The sequence below is a fragment of the Oryx dammah genome, unplaced genomic scaffold (genome assembly GCF_014754425.2).
Source record: "Oryx dammah isolate SB20612 unplaced genomic scaffold, SCBI_Odam_1.1 HiC_scaffold_27, whole genome shotgun sequence".
Taxonomy (NCBI): Eukaryota; Metazoa; Chordata; class Mammalia; order Artiodactyla; family Bovidae; genus Oryx; species Oryx dammah.
Genome location: NW_024070211.1, coordinates 63913235 through 63934798, shown reverse-complemented (window position 1 = coordinate 63934798; position 21564 = coordinate 63913235). Strand labels below are relative to the sequence as shown.

Below are 21564 nucleotides of genomic sequence, written 5' to 3'. Positions count from 1 at the left end.
TCCATCCATCCATCTACTCATCTACCCATCCATCTACTCATCTACCCGCCCATCTACCCATCCACCCATCCATCCTCCCATCCATCCATCTATTCATCATCCATCCATCTATCCATCCACCCATCCTCCCATCCATCCACCCACCCACACACCCATTGATTGCCTATCTATCCATCCATTAGTTAACAAGCATTTCATTGTAGCAGGCACTTTGATGTTTAACATCTCAGCTGTAGGAGGGACTAAAGGAATTAATATTTAAATGTGAGTGGCTGACAACAGCCATCAGACCTCCAGTGAACCAAAGGACCAGATCTCCCACGTTTCAGCACCAGGTCATCTGGGGAGAGATTGTCTAGCCTTGGGTTTAGATGGCAGCCACTCCTCTAACAAAGCTCCTAGAGAAGACGTCAGGCTGTGATGAGATGGGAGCAGAACATTGTGGGGCCAGGAGTCTTGGGAGGCTTCAGCAGCAGGGAGCTGAGCTGGCTCTGCCAAAGGAGTGGTGTCCACCTTGTGTGGGCACCCCCGAGGGAGGGGTGAGAGCAGAGGATGTGAGAGACACTGTTCCCTGCCGCTGGTGTCTGGTAGAGCTCTGGCCCATAGCAGGTGCTCGGCAGACTTGAGACTGTCACCAGACAGAGGAAACAGATCCAGAGAGGGGAGGTGACTTGGCTAAGGTCGCAGAGCCTTGCTGCCACGGGACTGGGATAAAGAGTGTGTGGACTTGTCAGGCACAGCTGGTTTGAACTCTCAACCTCACTGACCTACATGTGAATAGGAAATCTCACCTCCCTCTTGGGGTGTGCTGCATGAAAGATGCCAAAAGGTGTTGTGAACCGCTCAGCCCCAGACCTGGTAATGTGCTCGCCTGAAGGGCTGAGGGGCAGGGCAGGCCCCAGTCTAAGCTGAGAGGCTCCGCATGGCCTCCAAACCACCCTTGTGGCTTCCTGAGCTCTGGGCCTCATCTCCTGCCTGTCTAAGGTGAGGGCAGAGGCCCAAGGGGCAGAGGGCAGGAATCTGGCCTCAGGACCCTTGGCCCTTCCTGTGTGCAGGGGGTCTGCACAGCCCCTTAGGTTGCTTCCTACGGATTCTGGCCCGAATGTCACCCATTGTGGCTGGATTTGCCTCCTGCGTGGGTTTTGGAAGGAGGTCCTGGGAGTGTGACTCTCGCCATCTCCTTCCTCTCCCTGGGAGCCTGCAGCTTTACAGCCCTGGGGCCATACTCACCTCATTGCCGCTTTCATTTTGTTCCTGTCTACCCAGTTTCTTCTTGGCCATTGTAAAGAATTAAAACTCCCCAGAAAAATGGATGCTAGAAAAGGGACTTGTTCCCCAAGCCCCAGCCCAGAGATGTTCTTTTTTTGGCCATGCTGAGACCAGGGCTCAAACCCAGGTTCCCTGCAGCAGACATTGTAATATTTTGATGGTCTTGCTTCTGGAGGAGAGACTCGGGGCTGGGGGTGATTCTGCTGATAATAGTTAGCTTTCTTTTGAAAGCAAGAGTCTCCCGGCTCAGGGGTCCCTTATCCCCTGCTAGTCACCCCACATCCCTCAGACCTCTGACCTGGTAGCCTTGTCCTGCTTTCTGGAACAGCTGCAGGGAAGAGATGGGGCTATCCATAAAAAAGAAAAGCACATTAAAAAGTCTTGTCCCATGAAAAAATCATGGCAGGGGGTGGGGGTGGGGGTGGGGGATTGGCATTTATGGGTAGGAGGGGCAGAGTGACAGTAGCTGGAAGAGCAGGTTGACTGTGGGGCTCCTCCCCAGCTGCTGGGGCAGGGGCTGAAATGCAGCTCCGCCCCTCTCCCAGGAGCAGGCAGGTGGTGATGAAAAGGCCTGGGGTTCCCTGGACCACACTGCTGGGGCAGCGGTTGGGGGGTGGGGGTAGGGAGGAGGGGGTCCCCCCACCAGGATTGCTGTGATTGCACTAGGGCAAGAACAGAGCCAGTCGAGGCCAAGCACCAAGCCTGGCTCTTCCCTTTGGTCCTGTGGGCCCCTGAGGCCCAAGGTCCTCATCTGTAAAGTGAGGAATAGCAGCCCCATAGGCCACAGCAAAGGGCATGAGAGAGCAAAGGACAGGCTCCATAGCACAGGCCCCTGAAAGCATTGAGCTGCTGGGGAGGAAGGACTTTCCTTGGCCCTTCTAGGTTCTGGTTGTTCTAAGAGTTAGCTAGACATGGGAGAGATTAGCAAGAGAAATGAAATTTAATTACGTACATACAGGGCTTCTCTAAGCATGTGGAGCCCAAGAACAAGTTAGGTAGTTGAGGGCTAGCTATTCTAGAGGAGAAGGGGTAGGGTGGGGACTTCAGAGAGGAGGAAGGTAGTTTATAGGAAGATGAAACGAGCAAATGTTTGGTAAACAAATGTCTGCTGGGCTGTGCAGTGACATAGGGATGCAGAGGTCCTCTGTTGTATTATGTTTTTCTATAGCGATGGGTCATCCTGCAACAGGTCCTCCATCTAAGTTCTTTTAATTTTTTAAAAATTTTTGGCCATGCTGCGTCTTCATTGCTGCAGGTGGGCTTTCTTTAGTTGTGGTGCATGGAGGCTATTCTCTAGTTGCGGTGCACAGGCTTCTCATTGTGATGGTTTCCCTTGTTGCATGGGCTCTAGGACACGTGGGGTTCAGCAGTTGCAGCTCGTGGGCTCAGTAGTTGCGGTTCATGGGCTCTAGAGCACAGGCTCGGTAATTGTGGTGCACGGGCTTAGTTGCCCAGTAGCATGTGGGATCGAACCACTGTCCCCTGCATTGCAAGGCAGATTCTTAACCACTGAACCACCAGGGAAACCCTGTCTAAGTTCTTTTAAGCAGTTAGGGGGAGGGTCTGAGTCTTTTGGGCCTTGATTGTTTTTAGCTCAAAATAATCTTCAAGCCAAAGAGACACATTCTGTGTTGGCAAAGTTTGCTCCCCTACACAGCTGATATCACTTATTTCCTCATCCCTTTTCCTAACTCAGGTTTTGGTGTCCTCGTGTCCTTGTCTGCATGCCTAGCTGGCCAGAGCTGGCTAGCTCCATGGGTCTCATGCAGATCAGGAGAATGTCTGGGCTGGGAGAGAGGCAGGGCATGTTCATCCTGTGAGAGGGGGCTGGCTTCCTGGGAGACCGTGGCAGATCGAGCTCAGCACAGGATGCAGGCACTTGGATCTCATTTTCTCTCACCCTTGTAGGCCTTAGCAGCACTCACTCTCCAGGGGTTTTTCTCTGGTTACCTGGAGGTCAGGACTGGATCTTGGCAGTGGTTTTCTGTGCAGAGTTTCAGAAGCACAGAGCACGTGTCCACAAAGTTGGAAGCAGAGAGCGAGAGCTGGCATGTGGTGGGGTTTAGTCATAATGATGAAGACATTACTTAATGACAAGACAAACTTGTCCTTATTTCTGGGGAGCTAGCTCGTGGTAAGCTGTGATGGCAGAAAGAAAAGTGCAACTGATTCAACTATTCAAAATAGCAAGGAATCAGTTTTTTCTGACATGTTTCCCATGTGGATTAATTTCTCTTGGAAGATGAAAACATCTCCCCTAGCTAATTCCCTGCAGTGATTCCTGAGACACCTGTTAGTTCCTGCAACTGGGCTGGAGCTGTAGAGACCACATAGAAGTGGTAATGGGGAAAGAGAAGTTCTAGATAAAATACTTGGCAAAAGTGGTAGAGATCACACCTGAGAAGTCTTTTTCAATGACAGGAACTAAATTGAATGCCAAAGTCAAGATTTTGAATACATTTGGGAACAAGCAAGCACCAAGGACTTTTGTTGGTAGCTGCCAGCAGAAGGCTACAAGGGCAAGAAAGCTTGAGACTACTCCCCAGGCTTTGGAAAAGGATCCCAAGAATGCATTACTGGCACCTTGAATGAGAACCCAGGAACTTAAATCTTTTCGCAGGGAGGGATAAGTCACTCCATCCTAGTTGTGTAAACTAAAGATCTCTGGTCCTCCCCTAAAAAATTCCCTGGCCTAAGACTTCAGCTTTTGGTTTTAGATGATGCAAACCCCCAGGAAGGAGTGGGTACCCACGGAGCTGTCTTTGGTCATTTATTCCTGCATGCAAATGAGCCTGTGAGACCTGTTCCTGAGAAGATGAGGTAGCAGGAAGCGCAGGGCATTGAAAGCTTTGGAAACAGAGGAAAGAGGATGCGAATGCTGGAGATCAACCCCTGTTTGATTCTGCTTTTACAATAGATTCTTCCCATAACCTTCAGTAGGAGAGAATGGCTCTTCACTGTCTACAGATCAGTGGCTCCCCTCTTTTTTCTAGTGGAAGTGGTCACCAAGTATCAAGGGCCCACCGGGATGCTGTCAGACTCTTTCTAATAATACCATCTATTTATGTAGCATGGCAGCTCATGGGAGTAAGTCTCTTCTGCTGGCTGATGTTCTAGGAAATTGGCCAGCTTCTGAATCCACAGCCTCCCTCCTTCTGCCTGGCTTTTGAGCACCCGTCTCCCTGGGGTTAAGACATCTCTGGGGAACCAGCTTCCAGCCTTGCCTCTGCTTTTTCTGGGAGTTGGCAGGAGGATCTTCCTTTCAGTCTTCAGTGCTTTTGCTCCCCTCCTCCTTCAGTCTCTCCTCCTACCTCCTTCTGCCCTCTCATATGGTCTCACTTCCCTCCTGGCCCACGGCTTTCTCTCTGCTCCGCCCCCGCCCCCATGTCTGTTGTCAAACACATCTGCTGAGGGCAGATTTCTCTTCCCACCTCTGGCCCTGTGGACCTCACTTTGTTTGGACCTCTGTAACACTTTTCTAACCCCTATGCCCACATCTGCTCCTTGTAGCCCATCCTCTACACAGTAGTGAGAGTGGTCTTTCCAAAGTCTAAATCAAAGCATGTCACCCTCTGGGCTTGAAACTCCTCAGTGGTTTCGTGTCACAGTTGGAATAAATTCAGTCTCCGTATAACCTGGACGCCCCTACCTCCCTCTGCCCTCTCATATGGTCTCACTTCCCTCCTGGCCCACGGCTTTCTCTCTGCTCCGCCCCCGCCCCCATGTCTGTTGTCAAAAGGACCACACTTTTTTCTGCCTTAGGAGTTTGTGTAGCTTATTATTCCTCTCAAAACAGTCTCTCCTTCCCCTCACTCCCAGCGTTTCCTGGGATTGATTCCTCTGCATCCTTCAGGTCCTAGATAAAATGTCACCTCCTGAGAGGAACTTTTCTTGACCACTCACTCTCAGTTCAGGTCACTCACTCAGTCGTGTCCGACGCTTTGCAACCCCATGAATTGCAGCACGTCAGGCCTCCCTGTCCATCACCAACTCCCGGAGTTCACTCAGACTCACGTCCATCGAGTCAGTGATGCCATCCAGCCATCTCATCCTCGGTCGTCCCCTTCTCCTCCTGCCCCCAATCCCTCCCAGCATCAGAGTCTTTACCAATGCGTCAACCCTTCGCATGAGGTGGCCAAAGTACTGGAGTTTCAGCTTCAGCATCATTCCTTCCAAAGAACACCCAGGACTGATCTCCTTCAGAATGGACTGGTTGGATCTCCTTGCAGTCCAAGGGACTCTCAGGAGTCTTCTCCAACACCACAGTTCAAAAGCATCAATTCTTCGGCGCTCAGCCTTCTTCACAGTCCAACTCTCGCATGCATACATGACCACTGGCAAAACCATAGCCTTGACTAGACGGACCTTAGTCGGCAAAGTAATGTCTCTGCTTTTGAATATGCTGTCTAGGTTGGTCATTGGAGAAGGCAATGGCACCCCACTCCAGTACTCTTGCCTGGAAAATCCCATGGACAGAGGAGCCTGGTAGGCTACAGTCCATGGGGTCATGAAGAGTTGGACACAACTGAGCAACTTCACTTTCACTTTTCACTTTCATGCATTGGAGAAGGAAATGGCAACCCACTCCAGTGTTCTTGCCTCAAGAATCCCAGGGACAGGGGAGCCTGGTGGGCTGCCATCTATGGGGTCGCACAGAGTCGGACACAACTGAAGCGACTTAGCAGCAGCAGCAGGTTGGTCATAACTTTTCTTCCAAGGAGTAAGCGTCTTTTAATTTCATGGCTGCAATCACCATCTGCAGTGATTTTGGAGCCCCCAAAAATAAAGTCTGACACTTTCCACTGTTTCCCCATCTATTTCCCATGAAGTGATGGGACCAGATGCCATGATCTTCGTTTTCTGAATGTGGAGCTTTAAGCCAACTTTTTCACTCTCCACTTTCTTTCATCAAGAGGCTTTTGTTATTTAATTATCTAATTTACATTATTATTTAGTTAATAGTTTAATTATTTAGTTATCTAATTTAAATAAGAATTATCTAGGATTCTTTAGTCGCTTGTCTGTTTACTGATTCTCTCATCTGAGTCGTTCACCAGTACACCCCCAGCTTGGCACACATCAAGGCCTGGCATCAGTCAGAGGAGGCTAAGCTTTGCAGCCAACAAACACCCACCAGCTCTCAGTGTCTTCAAGCCACAAAGGTTTATTTCTCAGCCCTGCTAAATGTTCATCGCAGGTTGGGGTGGCGGTTCAGGCGTGGGGCAGGGGCTGCTCTCATTGCAGGGGCCTGGGCTGATGGAGCAGCCACACTCCCAGACATTCCCAATGGCCATAGAGATGGGTCTCTCACGGAGAAATTCTCCACCCCAAAATGATCTGTGTCACTCTCACTTCCAAATCACTGCGGAGAACTTGGCACATAGTGTCCCTTCCGCTTCCAAATCTCTGGGGAGAACTAGGAATGTAGCCTCACTCAAGCACAGGGAGTTGGAAGGTCAAGCCTCCTCAACACCGGGAAGAAGAAGTGGAAATATACGTCAGACGGTGCTTAAGACTCACACAACACTCAACTGATGCTTTTGGGCGGGAGGGTGCGGGGGGGTGGGAGAGCATCTAGAATGTTCTTTCTGCAGCTGAGAATGACCTTTAGGGTCCTGCTGGGGATCTTGTATCCCTGCTGTTCAGGTCCCTGGCATGTGGGGAATCAGGGTTCCCTCAGGAGAAGCTCAGCAGACAAAGGAATCCCCTGAGACCTGACAGGAGCAGTCTCAGAGCTTCCAAGGCAGGTTACCTCTCAGAGCTCATCCCTGGTGGGACGTGTTCCCCGGCTGTGTCCTCTGTGAGACAGCAATTCCTAAAGGCTCCTGTAAAAGCCTTGAGTGTACATCTCGGCCTTTGGTGGCCATCACGGTTGAAGCTAACGTTTGTTAAGCACTCATCAAGTCACAAAGAGTCAGACACGACTGAGCAACACACACATACACACACACGACTAATGTGTATGAGAAAGACAAAACAGACTCCTTAAGATAGTAGGGTAACACTAGGATATTCTTGTGACATTTTGTTGTTGTTGTTAAGCCCCTTACTTAGACTAAGTAAAAGCTTCTGTGCTTTTTGCTTCAGCTCTTGGTAGAGTGCCTGAATCTGTCTGTTGCTTATACATAGCAATTTAATCACAGCACAAAGCCTCTCATAATACACACAGCACCCTGATGTATAATTATCAGCAAGGAAAGAATTATACTGATGCTAGCTACTGTGGATATCAAATGGAACAAGAGATAATTTCCATCCCTAGAGATTATGGAGGCGGTCATTTAAACAATTAATTGCCATAGGGTGTGTGATGGACATGCCCTGAGGTTTGTGTGGGACCAGTGGGGCCATAAATTCTACGGACGCAAGTGGAGTGAAGGTAGGACTCAGCTCTAGGAACGGGCGGTTAGGAAAATCAACCCAAACCCCATTTGGATCGAAAGAACAAGTTCCCCGGCTTTGGAGGACCTTAAGGGGACATACTGTGGGTGGAAAACCTGTCGGCCCACTGAACTTGCTGCATCAAGGCTACGGCTGGGGTGAGGATTCCAGCCTCTGTACGTGACCTGGGCCAAGTTATTGCTGGCACCGACAGCCGCATTACTGCTAATGGGGTGTTATCAGCCTGGCGAGTCCCGGCGGCAGTTGGAGGTCCCACCTCGGGAGGCCCTGGTCCGCGCGTCCCGCGCCGCCGCATCGTGATTTACCTTGGTTTCTCTATATCAGGCCTGACCTTCCCTTATGCTTTCCAGGGCTCTGGCCTCGCCCTGACCTAAACCCACTGCGGGAACACCCTGGCCACCACACCCAGCGTCCCCAGACCGGCTGGGATTCCTTCACCGCAGCAGCAGCTACGTGCAGCGCGTCCGTCGCGGACAGGAAGAAGCGGAGGTGGGCGGGGCCAGGGTGTCGAGCCCGCTCTTCCCGCCCTAAGCTTGGAAGGTCCGCTTCAGATTGGCTACTACGCTCGCGAGGGGCGCGGCCTCCGGGGGGGCGGGTAGGAGCGGAAGGCAGGGCGCGCTCTGGAGGGGCGGGGTTGCCTAGGCGACGCCGGGCGCGCGCTCAGGGGTGGGGAAGCCGGCAGGCTGCTCGATGACAAATCGGCGGGGCACGGCTGGGGTCCGGCCCCCAGAGGAGGCGAAGAAGCGGGCGGAGCCGGTTTAAGGGCAGGGGCGGGTGTGGACGGCCAGGCGACGCGGGACGGGTCCCAGGTAAGGGTGTCCGTGCTCCAGGGGGACCCCCTCAGGCCAAGTGGCGCGCGCGCGGGGAGCGGGTGCGCGTCCCGGGCCAGTGGCCTCTACCCCCAGTTCCGCGCAGTTCTGTGGCCCAAGGGCGACCTGGCTGTAGCGGCCCCACTCGGGCGTGGATTGGGGTGGGTGTCCTCCCAGACCCGCTTGGGGCCGAGGAAAAAGGGGCGGCGCCCCGCCTTTCCCCCCTCCCCCCCACCCCCGAGTCTGCCACTTCTTCCCTTTTCCCGCAAGTGGCCTCTGCCTCCACTTCCTGCCCTTCGGGCCTCCTGCCGAGGACGGTCCACTTCCTCAGGCCCTTAGTCGCCGCTGTGGTCTGGGCGAGTCTGTGAATGTTGCAAAAACTTGTTAGTGCCTTAGGAACTTGGCCGTGGACCGACCCGGGGCCGTTCTTCGGAAGTCGTGTGGTCTCTTTGCGGACTTGATTGGGTCCTGGGTTGGAGACGAGCTTGAGTTTGCCCCCTACCCCTGGCTCCTTCCCGAGAGAGGCCGGCGTTGGGCGGCTTCTCCTTGGGCGCACCTGAACCTGCCCGTGCTTCTCTTCTCGCCCCCGGTAGGTCTAGGAGGTCATCCGTGGTGGATTCAGACGGCTAGTGGCAGCAACAGCTGCGCCCAGGCTCGTATCCGTGTTCGTTTTCAGGTAAATCTAGAAACGATGAACTTCGTTGCTTTCAGGTGATTCTTGTGGAGAGAAGCTCTCCTGTCTGGCGGACTCATTTAGAGTTGCCAGTGAGGGAGACTTGGCTGATTGCTCTCATTGGAGTTATCTGTGACTTGGTTTCAACCCTCGTAGAACAGTAAACTTTGTACTTTGTCCTGGTCTCCTAACCTCATTTGGGGCGGGCGGGCTCGGCGGGGAGGATTAGGTTCTGAGGATGGATAGTGGGTACTAATGATCGGAGGGGATAGGGTATCTTTTCATGTTATAAGCACGGCAGTAAGATTCTCGGATGTAAGAATTCAAACAATTTAAGGCAATGGTCCTTCAACCTGGAGCAGTATCATTGAAATATCAGATATGGGCTGAGCATGAAAGGTAGCCTTGAATATTGGGAAGAACAGGAGGGTCCAGCTTCTGAAACTCCATTCGCTGTGTGATCTTGAGCAGGGCTTTGCCCTTCTCTGTGCTGTAGAGTCTACAGCTGTGAAAAGGTGATAATAGCTGACCTACTTGTTAGTATTAAACCAAGTAAGGAATGTTTGAGGTGCTGTTTGTGGTAGTAGGGGTAGATGGTTGTTGGGGTGGGAAAAAGGCCACAGACACACATCTCTTCTGTGTGGTTTCAGTTGGGACAGCTAGTCTGTCTTCTGACCCCATCTGGGTCTTTCCTTCCTTTCTATTCATGTTATTTCCCCCTGGAAACAGTGGGTATTCTGATCTGAGATATCAGCAAGATTTCCCAACTATGCCAAAGGAGTAGAACCTTTCCCAAGATTTCGTGTGAAAAAGAGTGGAGGGAAAAGTTAATTAGATACTTTATTTGTGGTGTGTGTGTGTGGTGGGGGATATAGAACTGGACATCTAAAGATAGGAAAAGAGAATTAGAGCTGTAAATCGGGTTTCAGTGAGTCTTGATAGAAGGTGGAAGAAGCGTAAAAGTTCTGATTTCTTGCCTTAATTCTTCAAGGTTCTTGCCTTGGCCCAAGATTGGCTTGAGATGCTGGAAATTTTTAAATCACCCAGTTGAGACAATTCTTTGTGCTACATTACCCCATCCCACAATACTTCTTTGCATTCAGTTACTAAATTCTTATCCACTTAGTGGATTTGTGGATGTTAGAAACATAATTGGAGCTCTTTTCTGAAAGCTAAATGTGGAGACACTGTAACGACCTAGAAGGACAGTACTGAGTAGTCCCGGGAGCTGTAACTTGTCTCAGGGTGATAGCAAGAGGCCCACTTTTCACTGGCTCCAATTACAGATCGTCCTTGACTTAGGGTGAGGTATGTCCTGGTAAACGCATCATAGGTTACAAATATCATAAGTCAAAGATTTAATACACTTCTGAACCTCATCGCTTATTCTGGTCCACCTTAGACCTGCTCAGAGCACTCCTCAGTCTCCATTTGGAAAAAAATAACCTAACACAAAGCCTGTCTTGTAGTGTTGAATATCTCATGTAACCTATTGAATTCTATATTCAGAGTGGAAGGCAGACTGTCTCTTGTGGGTTTGGAGGGTAGGGACTGTTCCTGTATCAGTTGTTCACCCTCATGATCCCATGTTGAATGGGGCTGTGGCCCATCATCACAGGAGAGGGTCTTTTTTTTTTTTTAAATTGCAGTATAGTTGGTTTACAATGTTGTGTTGGTTTCAGGTGTACAACACAGTGATACATATATATATACACACACACAAAAAAAATATATACACATATATACATGCATATATGGAGATAGGAATGGCTACCCACTCCAGTATTCTTGCCTAAGAATTCTATGGACAGAGGAGCCTGGTGGGCTACAGACTATGGGATTGCAAAAGTTGGACACAACTGAGTGACTAACACACATGTATACATGCACATATATATATTCATCTTCAGATTTTTTCCATTAAAAATTATTGCAAGATATTGGATATGTAAGTACCTTATGCTATACAGTAGGACCTTTATATAGTCACGTATATATGTTAATCCCAACCTCCTAATTTGTCTCCCCTTCCCCCTCCTTCCCCCACCTCACCCTCCCTTTTGGTAGCCATAAGTTTGTTTTCTATGTCTACGGGTCTATTTCTGTTTTGTATATAAGTTCATTTGTATTACTCTTTAAGATCCCACCTGTAACTGACATCATGTGGTGTTTGTCTTTTTCTGTCTGACTTCACTTGGTATGATAATTTCGAGGTCCATCCATGTTGCTGCAAATGACGTTGTTTCATTCTTTTTATGGCAGAGTAGTATTCCCCTGTATATATGTGCCACATCTGCTTTATCCATTCATTTTCCCATGGACATTTAGCTTGTTTCCGTGTCTTGGCGATTGTTAATAGTGCTGCTGTGAACGTAGGGGTGCCTGTATCTTTTTGAATTAGTTTTCTCTGGATATATGCCCAGGAGTGGGATTGCTGGATCATATGGTAGTTCTATTTTTAGCTTTTTAAGGAACCTCCGTATGGTTTTCCATAGTGACTGCACCAATGTATGTATATTCCCACCAACAGTGTAAGAGGGTTCCCTTTTCTCCACACCCTCTCTGGCATTTTATTATTTGTAGACTTTTAAATGATGGCCATTCTGACTGGTGTGAGATGACTGTAGCTTTGATTAGCATTTCTCTAGTAATTAGCAATGTTGAGTATCTTTTCATGTGCTGGTTGGCCATCTGTATATCTTTTGGGGAGATATGTCTATATAGGTTGTCTGCACACAAGAGAGTATCTTACTGTATATTGCTAGCCCAGAAAAAGATCAAAATTCAAAATTTGAAGTATGGTTTCTACTGAACATATATTGCTTTTATACTATCATAAAGTTGAGAAATCGTAGGTTACCTCCTAAGTTGGGGGCTGCCTGTACCTCTCAACAGACAGCCCCTTGGATGTTTTTCTAAAGTGAATGCAAGTTGCTGAGGAGTCCGAATGAAGGAGACCTGAGCAAGAACCAGAGAAAATGAAGCTGTTCTCACCAGACCGGGAAGCCTGGCGGGGGAGGTGAGGAGGAGGAAGGAAACTGGTATTCATTGAGCATTAGCCGTCTGCTCACACAGACCCCCTGATCTGACTAATGGCAGCTGAGTATCTAGTCTTGGACACTTGACCATGAGCTGTCTCCTTTTGCTCCTCATTTTTTGGTTCCTATGAATACAAATATGGGTGCGTATGTACATATTCTTGGATGTTTCAAAGAGTAGAGGGGCAAAGAAGGCAGGAGGACATGGAGCTTTTGGGTAGGTGAGAGTAGGAAGAATGGAAGAGAATGTGAATGCTGCTTGTCAAAGAGGGCAGGTGCTTGTGGTTATCATAGCAACTACAGAATGCCAGCCAGGTCTCAATTTCATGTTTATGTTACCCTTAAAAAAAAAAAAAAAAGCAAGTGCTTGTCATTTTCCTGGGTGTTCTCTGTCACTGCTATAGACAAATCTTTGAGTTTTTGCCATTAGAAAAATTGAAACCTAAATGCAGAAACAGGTGCTATTAATTGATACTTGTTAGGGACTTCCTTGGTGGTCCAGTGGTTAAGACTTACCCTTGCAGTGCGGCTCCCCTGGTTGGGGAGCTAAATCTCACATGCTGCGTCGTCAAAAAGCCAAAACATAAAGTAGAAGCAATATGGTAATAAATTCAATAAAGACTTTCAAATGGTCCACATTAAAAAAAACGTAAGAGAATAGGTCATTGCTAGCACATTGGCCTTTGTCGCTTTTGTCAGGGCCTTGTGGGCAATTTTTATATGGTATGCTTTCGGCCCACTGATAGGTAGTTGACATACAGAATATTAAATTCGATCTGATCCAAATTAAAATATCGATACTCCAGGCTATGTAATTTTGCTTGGTATATGAGTTGAAGGAAATAGAGTAGTTTGGCCCTGTGTGACTGCCTACCTCTAAAGTTTATCTTTTGAATGAATTTTCTACTGCTGTATAATAAATTGCCCCAAACTTAGCAGCTTGAAACAACAGACATTCATAATCATACAGTTTCTGGAATCTGGGAACAGCCTGGCTGGGTGCTTTTGTTCAGTCACTGCCCCAGGGTGGGGCACTCACATGGCTGTTGGGTGGAGGCCTCAGTCCTTACCACGTGGCGCCCCACAGGACTCTTCACAACATGGGAGCTCACTTTCTCTTGAGAGCAGGTGATCTGAGAGGGAAAGGGAGGATGATCAGGCTGGAAAGTGTGGTATCCTGATACCTAATCTGGAAGTATACCTTCGCTTCTGCCAGCACACGGAACAGCCTGGTGCACTGTGGGAGTGGACTGCCCTGGGGAAGCTTAAGGACCATTAGCATTCTTGGACACTAGCTACAACGGTTTCTTTTTGAAGGTTTTGTTTCATGTGCTTCCTGAAGTCTGTGCCACAGGAGATTAAAATGCAGCTGGATTACTATTCTAGAACTTTTAATGTTATACTTGAAACTTTATGTTCTTTCTTCTGGTCCTTCATTGTCAGATGCTAGGATTAATTAGCCAAATATTCAGTAGCTTTGGAAATTAGAAATTAAAATCTTGCTAGTTCCTAAACCAAATGGAACAGCTGAGTTTTTTTTTTTTTAAACCCTAAAACAAATCGGTTAAAAATGATTGCCAAAATGATCTTGATAAACAGCATAAAATTAGTCATTAATCATCTGTGTATTTTTTAAACATAAAACTCACTGGCAAAGTAGCTGAAAAAGTCTCAGAGAACCTGGGTGATGGGTACAAGGCTGTTTATTAAACACTTCTTCCTACCCTTACATATGTGTGAAACTTTCCACAATAAAAAGTTGTTTTTTTTTTTAAGGGGGGAGGGAAGAGGCATAATCACAAGAAAAAGTGCTTATAGAGCCCTTAGTCTCTTATAGATACACTAAGACCAATAAACAAACTATGACATTCCAGGGGGGGAAAAAGCCACTCTTCCAATTACCTTAAATCTTTGGACAGTATTTGCCTAGCAATTCTTCATTTCTCTTTGAAACCCTGTGGTTGCTCTGCTCAATCGTGTTCAGCTCTTTGTGACCCCAAGGTCTGTAGCCAGCTAGGTTCTTCTGTCCATGGAATTTTCCATGCAAGAATACTGGAGCGGGTTGCCATTTCCTCCTCTGGGGAATTTTTCCTGACCCAGGGATTGAACTCGTGTCTCCTTCAATTCCTGCATTCACAGGCAGAGTCTTTACCTACTGAGCCATTTGGGAAGCCTAACACGTTTTAATTATCCACCTGGAGAGAAGGGCCTCATTCTTTTAGTTTCTCAGTGAAGTCTTTCTGGAGTGTCTGTATGTGGAGACAAGGATTTAGGGACCCCGAGCCAGAAGCCTGTGATCTGCAGATTTTTCCTGTCTCTAAAAATTCTATGATTCTAATACTTTCATGTGACAAATATCCTTTGACTCAAGCATATTTATAACAAGCTTCATAAATCATGTTAAATTGTAATTTCAGAAAATAAAGTCCTCTGAGAATTGCTTTTGTTCATTCCAACCCAGTTCAAGGCTGTTAAGAGTCACCAGGAGGCAGACTGGAGAAGTCAGCACAATTTGCCTTTCCTTTCTTCCTGTTTTTGGCCCCTTTCCCATCCGCTGCCCTAATTTATGAGCTAGTATCTTCATCTCCTCTTATCCTGCCTCTCCCATCATCCCCCTCCTTCCTCCCACCCCCTTCCGCTAGTAAAAACAGGAAAAGATCTGTGGCCAGTCATTCACTGTGCATGAGTTGATCCCATCGTAGGGATGGATTTCAGCCAGAGGGGTACCTCTGCTTGCCCTCGCATATTAAGCCTTTTAAAAATCTCAAGTTATATATATTCGTTCACTAACTGTGCCATTTTTTAACTCCTAAAAGGGTTCTACACCCAATTCCAATGTGGGTTGTGTGTGGGGTCACATCACTGAGGAATTCTCTGACTACCGCGAGGTGTCCTGCAGATCAGCTACCCAGAGGCAGCATCAGACACCACAAGTCAAGGACTCATTCCCACAGGACTGGCCCCATTTCAGACACTAGTCACAGGTCCAGGCTGTGTATCTGCCCAGCCGCCTACAACTTGGAGGTACCCACAACACCCTGACTGGATTTCACGTGCCAATCACAAGCCCAGTCATCATCTGTACGCCTGACCCACTGGCTTTCGACTACAGGGTCTCAAAACCCTCTGCTTGGGTTTGGTTAATTTGCTGAAGTGGCCCACAGAACTCAGCAAACCTATTTAATCACTAAATTACCACTTTATCACAGAGGATGTTAGCAAGTATGAATCAGTAGCTGAGTGAAGAGGTTCACAGGACAGGGTCCTCATGGAGTTTGGAGGCTCCCGTGGTCACTTGCTCCGCCACCTGGAAATTCTCCTGACCTCACCTTTTGGGTTTTTATGGAGGTCCCATTCCATAAGCATGGCTCATCACATCATCAGCTGCTGGTGGTGGATTCAGCCTCCAACCCCTCCTCCCCAGGAATCAGGGAGTGGGGCTGAAGGTTCCAACCATCTTTGCCAGGTCAGTTCCCCTTATCCTGAGGTGGAGCCCCAAAATCAGCTTGTAGGTGTGCCCCAGCTGTGGTCATAAGGGGCTTGTGAGCAACGAGGCGACCATCTCACCTTTATCCCTCTGAGTTGGTTTCAGGAGCTGAGGACAGGACCAGACATAACGACAGATGCTCCCCCTGCGCTCGTCACCCGGGGACTCCAAGAGTCGGAGTGTGAGCCAGAAACTGTGGACGAGGACGAGCTTCACGTGCACATGGGCAAAGAATCTGCCCGCAGTGCAGGAGACCCAGCTTCGGGCCTGGGTCAGGGAGATCCCCTGGAGGAGGGCATGGCAACCACTCCAGTATTCTTCCCTAGAAAGACTCTGCGCCTAGTGAGCTACAATCCATGGGGTCCCAAAGAGTTGGATACCACTGAGTGACTAACACTTTCACACAAGAGCACTTTAATTAGGTCATCTGAATGAGCAAATATATATCCTTTATAATTCACAATATCATAACCTCCTAAGTAGTTCTAAAGTCTGGTCACCTTTCCTGTGTCCACTGTCATCCCCTCAGGCCAGGCCTGCTGGCCCCACCCAGCCCCTCCTCATCAACTCTGGGCCCCTCTGCTTTTCTACACTATAGCTACAAGGACCTCAACAGGCAAGTCTAATCGTGTCACCCATTTGCTTGTAACACTTGGAAGGCTTTTCTGTGCTCTTGCCAGAAGGTCTAACATCTCTAAACTGCTGAGCCCCTGGTCCCACTTTCCTCTCCAGCTTCATCTCATGCCAGTCTCCGCCTCTTCCTTTCTGCTCCAGGCAGCCCCTCCAGGCCTTTCTTCAGTTTCCTGACAGTACTATGTTCCTTCTTGCTTCCGGTCCTCCTAAAAGCAGGATGAGAAGTGGAGAGTGTATGAGAGGGATCCTGCAGGGCAGCACATGGCAGACCCTGCAAACTGGAAGAAGGCACACCTGCTGGAAGGTGCCTCCGGGTCTTGGGGGCCTGATGGGTGGAGAGTTTGGATTTCATTCACACTGAGCCATTAAAGGGCTGTAGATACACATTCACTTGTGGGGCTTTTGTTTACAGCAGGGACTGTGTGGAGAAGATGTTGCAGAGGGCTGAAGTGGCGATGAGAGGTCAACTGGGAGGTTGTGACTGGTCAGTGGTTGGTGGGCGGGCCGGGCTGTGGCAGAGGAGGTGGAGGAAGCAGGTGGCTTTGGAGGTGGAGTCAGTAGAACTGGGCGTGGATTGAACTGGGGAAGGAGCAAGGGGAATCAAAGGTGACTCTCATGTATTTGGCTTTAGTGATGAGACCTGGATATGATTGGATATGGGGAATGGAGGAGGAGTAGGTTTTAACATGGCAGGGAATCAAGAGTTGTACTTTGGGAATGTTAAGTTTGAGATTCTTGTGAGACAACCTCCCTGGGAGAGGCAGCACAAGGCAGAGGGGAGTGAGTGAGTCTGGAGGTCAGGAGAGCACTCTGGCCCGTGTTCTGAGAGTTTGGGGCTGCTGATGAAGCTGCTGAGACAAATGGGATCCCCGAGGGGAGAGTCTAGAGAGGTGAGGGGGAGCCTGAGCTCTGGGGGCAACTAACACTAGGAAGCCAGGTAGGGAAGGAATGCCTGGTAGGAACTTCTGCTGGTGCCACTGCTGCCGGAGGGACAGCAGGTGCCGTGAGAGGTGCAGGGTGCGGAGGCCCGAGGGAGACGGAGAGGGGTCTGTGGGTGGTCCACCAGGGGCCTTCCCCTTCTGGGCACGGCTTTATTCCAGTTGCTACAGTTCATTTTAAAAGAACTGGAGAGGATTGGAAAGGAGGAAGAAATGCTTTGATTGGAGTTTGCCACGTGGACTTTATTGGTGACCTTGATGGGACAGGTCTCCTTGAAGCTGTGCTGGGGCAGATTAGAAGGGATTTCGTACATGAAGGTGTGAGGGAAGAAACACTGGGCTCTGCTCTTCAGAGTGGGGTCTGTGGCGGGAGCAGCATCTGGGGGGCCAGCGGTACAGAAGCCTGGGCTTCATCCCAGACCTGCTGCATCCGATGTGCCTTTGAACAAGATTCCCGGGCAGTTTGCCTGAGAGGCACCGGTCCAGATAACCAGGCCTACAGAGAGCTTGCGTCACTGCCTAGAGGGACGGATGGGGACCAAGGGGTGTGTCTAGGATGCAGGTTAAACAGGATGTGTCTGTGTGCTGTTGGAGAGGACCCCGTAGGGAGTAAATGATTAATGATGCAGAAGAAAGAGGATGATGGCAGAATGACATTCTTGGGCAGGGGGGTGGGGGCAGCATGGTGTCCAAAATCTGTGTGCAAGGCTGGCCTCTGCTGAGAGCGGGAGATGAGGAGGGGGTGGGCACAGGTGCTGGTAGATTTGGAGGTGGGCAGTGGCCTCTGTCTGGGGAGATAAGGCAAGGTCACTGGTGGAGAGCTAGCATGGGGAGGGCCTGGGGAGCCTCGCAGGGAGATTTCTGGGAGTGTAGAGTGAACGCTGGCTCCTGCTGTGTGATCATAAACACACTGAAGGTGATGCTTCCTAAGGCTGGCTGTGTGACTTTCTTTCCCGCTCCAGCAACATTTGCACACCAGGCGCAGGTGCTGGGAAGGATCGTGAGCCGGGGGAGGGAGGAGACCGTGTTTGCGGGAGGGACTTGGGGCCTCAAGCCCAGAAAGAGGAGAATGGACCCATGGCGGGGTGGGGCACCTGGGGAAGGTGCAGGAGTCCAGCGCGCCCGAGCTCAGAGGTGGAGGTGGCAGCGGCGGGCACATGAGCCGGTGAGCTGGTAGGTGGCGGCTGGGGCGGGACGGGTAGAGGAGAGGACACTGATGATGGCGATGCCCGGCCATGGTATAGCTTTGGCTCCTTGGCTAATTTCTCTCTCAAGATTTTCTAGAATATCAGAGGGATATTCAGAAAGCAAAGTGCTTATTGAGAGCCAGGTATCATGATAGGTGTTTTCTTGTTTTTTCATGATGACCCCGAGGATACAGATCTTCTGTGTATTTTATGCATTTATGTATTTTATGCTGAAAAAGGCAACTTAACCAAGGTCATTAACTCCCTTGGGGCAGGCTTCAGATTTCAAGCTGAGCAGTTTTTTCCTCCTGATCCACGCTGCAACAACAACAAACAACAAAAAGACAATTGTAAAATATACATAAAATTTACCATTTTAATAATTTTTACGTGTATAGTTCAGTGGCATTAAGTACATTCATATTGTTGTACAATCATCAACAGTATTCTGTCTCCTAAACATTTCTGTCATCCCTTTCTGAAACTTCAGTCTCTCAGTTGTGTCCAACTCTTTGCAACCCCATTGACCACAGGATGCCAGGCCTTCCTGTCCATCACCAACTCCTGGAGTTTACCCAAACTCGTGTCCATTGAATCGATGATGCCATCCAACCATCTCATCCTCTGTCGTCCCCTTCTCCTCCCACCTTCAATCTTTCCCAGCATCAGGGTCTTTTCCAATGAGTCGGTTCTTCGAATCAGATGGCCAAAGTATTGGAGTTTCAGCTTCAGCATCAGTCCTTCCAATGAACACCCAGGACTTATCTCTTTTAGGATTGACTGGTTGGATCTCCTTGCAGTCCAAGGGACTCTCAAGAGTCTTCTCCAGCACCACAGTTCAAAAGCATCAATTCTTTGGCACTCAGCTTTCTTTATAGTGCAGCTCTCACATCCATACATGACTCCTGGAAAAACCATAGCCTTGACTTGGTGCCCATTAAATCCTCACCCCATCCTCCGTGGCCCCCAGTCTGGCCCCCACGCGTCTCCTTTTCACTTCTATGAACCTGACTGCCCCAGGGACTGTACATTTCCTCCCAGGTGTTTGTTTCAGAACTTGTACTCTAGTTGCCCGTGCATTTCTGCCGCTCATTGAGCTTTCTGATCCATCAATTCCACGATTTCATACCACGTTTGCAGGTCTCTCTTGCCACACCTCAGTCCTCTAATGGAGCCACACAGTGTCGGGCTCAGAGTGGGGACCCTGAGGCAGGACAGTGGGCAGCTATTCCCAGCCCTGCGCTGACCAGTTAAGAGACCTTCCAGGTCACACGGCTCTGCTTGTGTGCACGTGATGTGCCAGTAGATGATGCAGACGTGGAAACGGTGGTAGCACGCCTCTAGACAGGGTCTTACTGGGTGTGTCACTCAGGACAGGGCCGTGTGTGCCAGTTCCAGACTTGACATGCAGCCATCAGGAAGGGAAGTAGCTTTCGTGACTCCTTTGCAGGTAGAAGGAATTTAAGTCTGTCTGAATTAGTGGCCTTCATCAAGGCCTGTGAGATCCCCAGATTCTACTGAGAGTGAGGGTCTCGTAGGAGAGGTATTTATTTCAGAAGTAATTACACATTCTTTTTTTTTGTTTGTTTTGTTTTTTAATTACACATTCTTTAAAAAAAAATCAGAGCTTGAAAATTACCTCCCGTTGTTCCTTGCTTTGCTTGTAGTTCACGAACATCACCCTTTAAGCGAATCAACTTTTCAGATCTTACTAGTTACCACTTGTCCTTTTGAGGACTCGCAACCCAGATGGAGAACTTGCCTTTTTTAAATCAAGGACTGAGCATCTGAGTGTCTCCCAAGTGTCAGGCACACGGCAGCTCTCAGTGTAGTGGGAGGGACAGACCTCATCCAGGAGGAAAACAGTGTTCATCTCAGTGCAGCTGTGGGTGGTGGTGGTGGATATGGGAGCCCACAGGGACTGGGAGGGTCAGCTACACTGGGGCGTGGGGCCCAGGGAGGTGGTGGAGGAGATATTCAGGTGGACCTTTCATCGAGAGGAAGGAGTAACCTGTGCCCAGAGGCATAGACCAGAGGCTTACAAGGAGCAACTCAGAGCATGCTTTTGTTTTAGTCAATTGAGTTTGTTTTTATTTAGTTTTGTTCCTTTGCCACTCAGGAGAACAGATTAGAGATATGCTTTAGGCAACAGAAACACCTAAAAGGAATTTCCTTAGGCACAGGGGAGCACTAATTTGTTTTGCAGACCTAATTTCTGGAAAAAAAAAAACTGCAAAAAATTGGAAAGGAACTTTGATCATTTAATTCAGCTTCCTTATTTTCATAGAAATGGAAACCGTCTATCTGTATTAGAAGATAAAAATATTCTGTTCCCTGGTGTTGATGGCTGTAGCAGCCACACACAGGGAAGGGACACTCGAGTTTCCTTCTCCGAGTCAGTCCATGTGGGAAAGGCTACGACTACAGAAAGACTCAGACTTCAGTTGTTTTCTGCCAGGATCATCACTCCTGGGATCCCTGTATCATGAAAAGCAATAAGACAGTACAAACAAACCAGAGAGGTCCAGTCTGAGCATCTTCATTTGCTAGAAAGATTTACTGGAGGCTGAGCAGTGGCCCTCATGAACCTGTGGTTGTAGAGACCCTGGGCTGGGTGAGCAGCAGCTCCTGGAGCTCAGAGCCGCTGTCCTGCTGTTCCTGTCACCTGACCATTCAGGTTCAGTTGTCCCCTGCAGGGGCCCTGGCTCCCTTTTAAGAGGCAAAGTCACATAAGAGATGGCCAGTCAGAAAGGTCACTGCCAATCAGATAGCAATCAAGTGACTGTAAATCCTCATTTAAAGCAGTGGATGAAATGATGAGATTCCTATAAAAGTTAGGTGCTCTAATTTTTAGAGTATGTCTGGTATAATTGTAGGGAGCTTGCACATTGGATTGAAACACCCGACCACTGAGGCTACAGTTTTTTTTGTTTACGTGTAGACTTGTCAAATAAATAAACTTACTTTACCTGGTGCTGGTAATCTGTTTTGTGGGTATCTCGTCACTAATAACAACAGCCTCAGAATAAGTTCAAAGAAGACTGAAATAACAACCTTAAGAGATTAAAAATTTTTAGTGGCAACTTCTCAAACCTGAGACAATATATTAATATTATTCATCTGTCAGC

The 21564-nt window shown here is 48.8% G+C and overlaps 1 protein-coding gene across 9 annotated transcripts in view; it reads left to right on the top strand.

The window, feature by feature from the left end:
• Positions 1–21564, top strand: part of RALB (RAS like proto-oncogene B) — an 85614-nt gene that overhangs the window by 18093 nt on the left and 45957 nt on the right. Inside the window, exons 1-2 of one of the 9 annotated variants that reach the window (XM_040228951.1) lie at positions 8357–8480; positions 9074–9156. The exons of 4 other annotated variants lie outside the window; for them this stretch is intronic. Coding sequence is in view for 2 of the 5 variants with exons in the window: in XM_040228949.1 (XP_040084883.1) it covers positions 16529–16615 (87 nt within the window). In the remaining 3 variants the exon portion in view is untranslated. 4 more of the 9 variants (XM_040228950.1, XM_040228957.1, XM_040228949.1 and 1 more) reach the window with 4 other exon arrangements.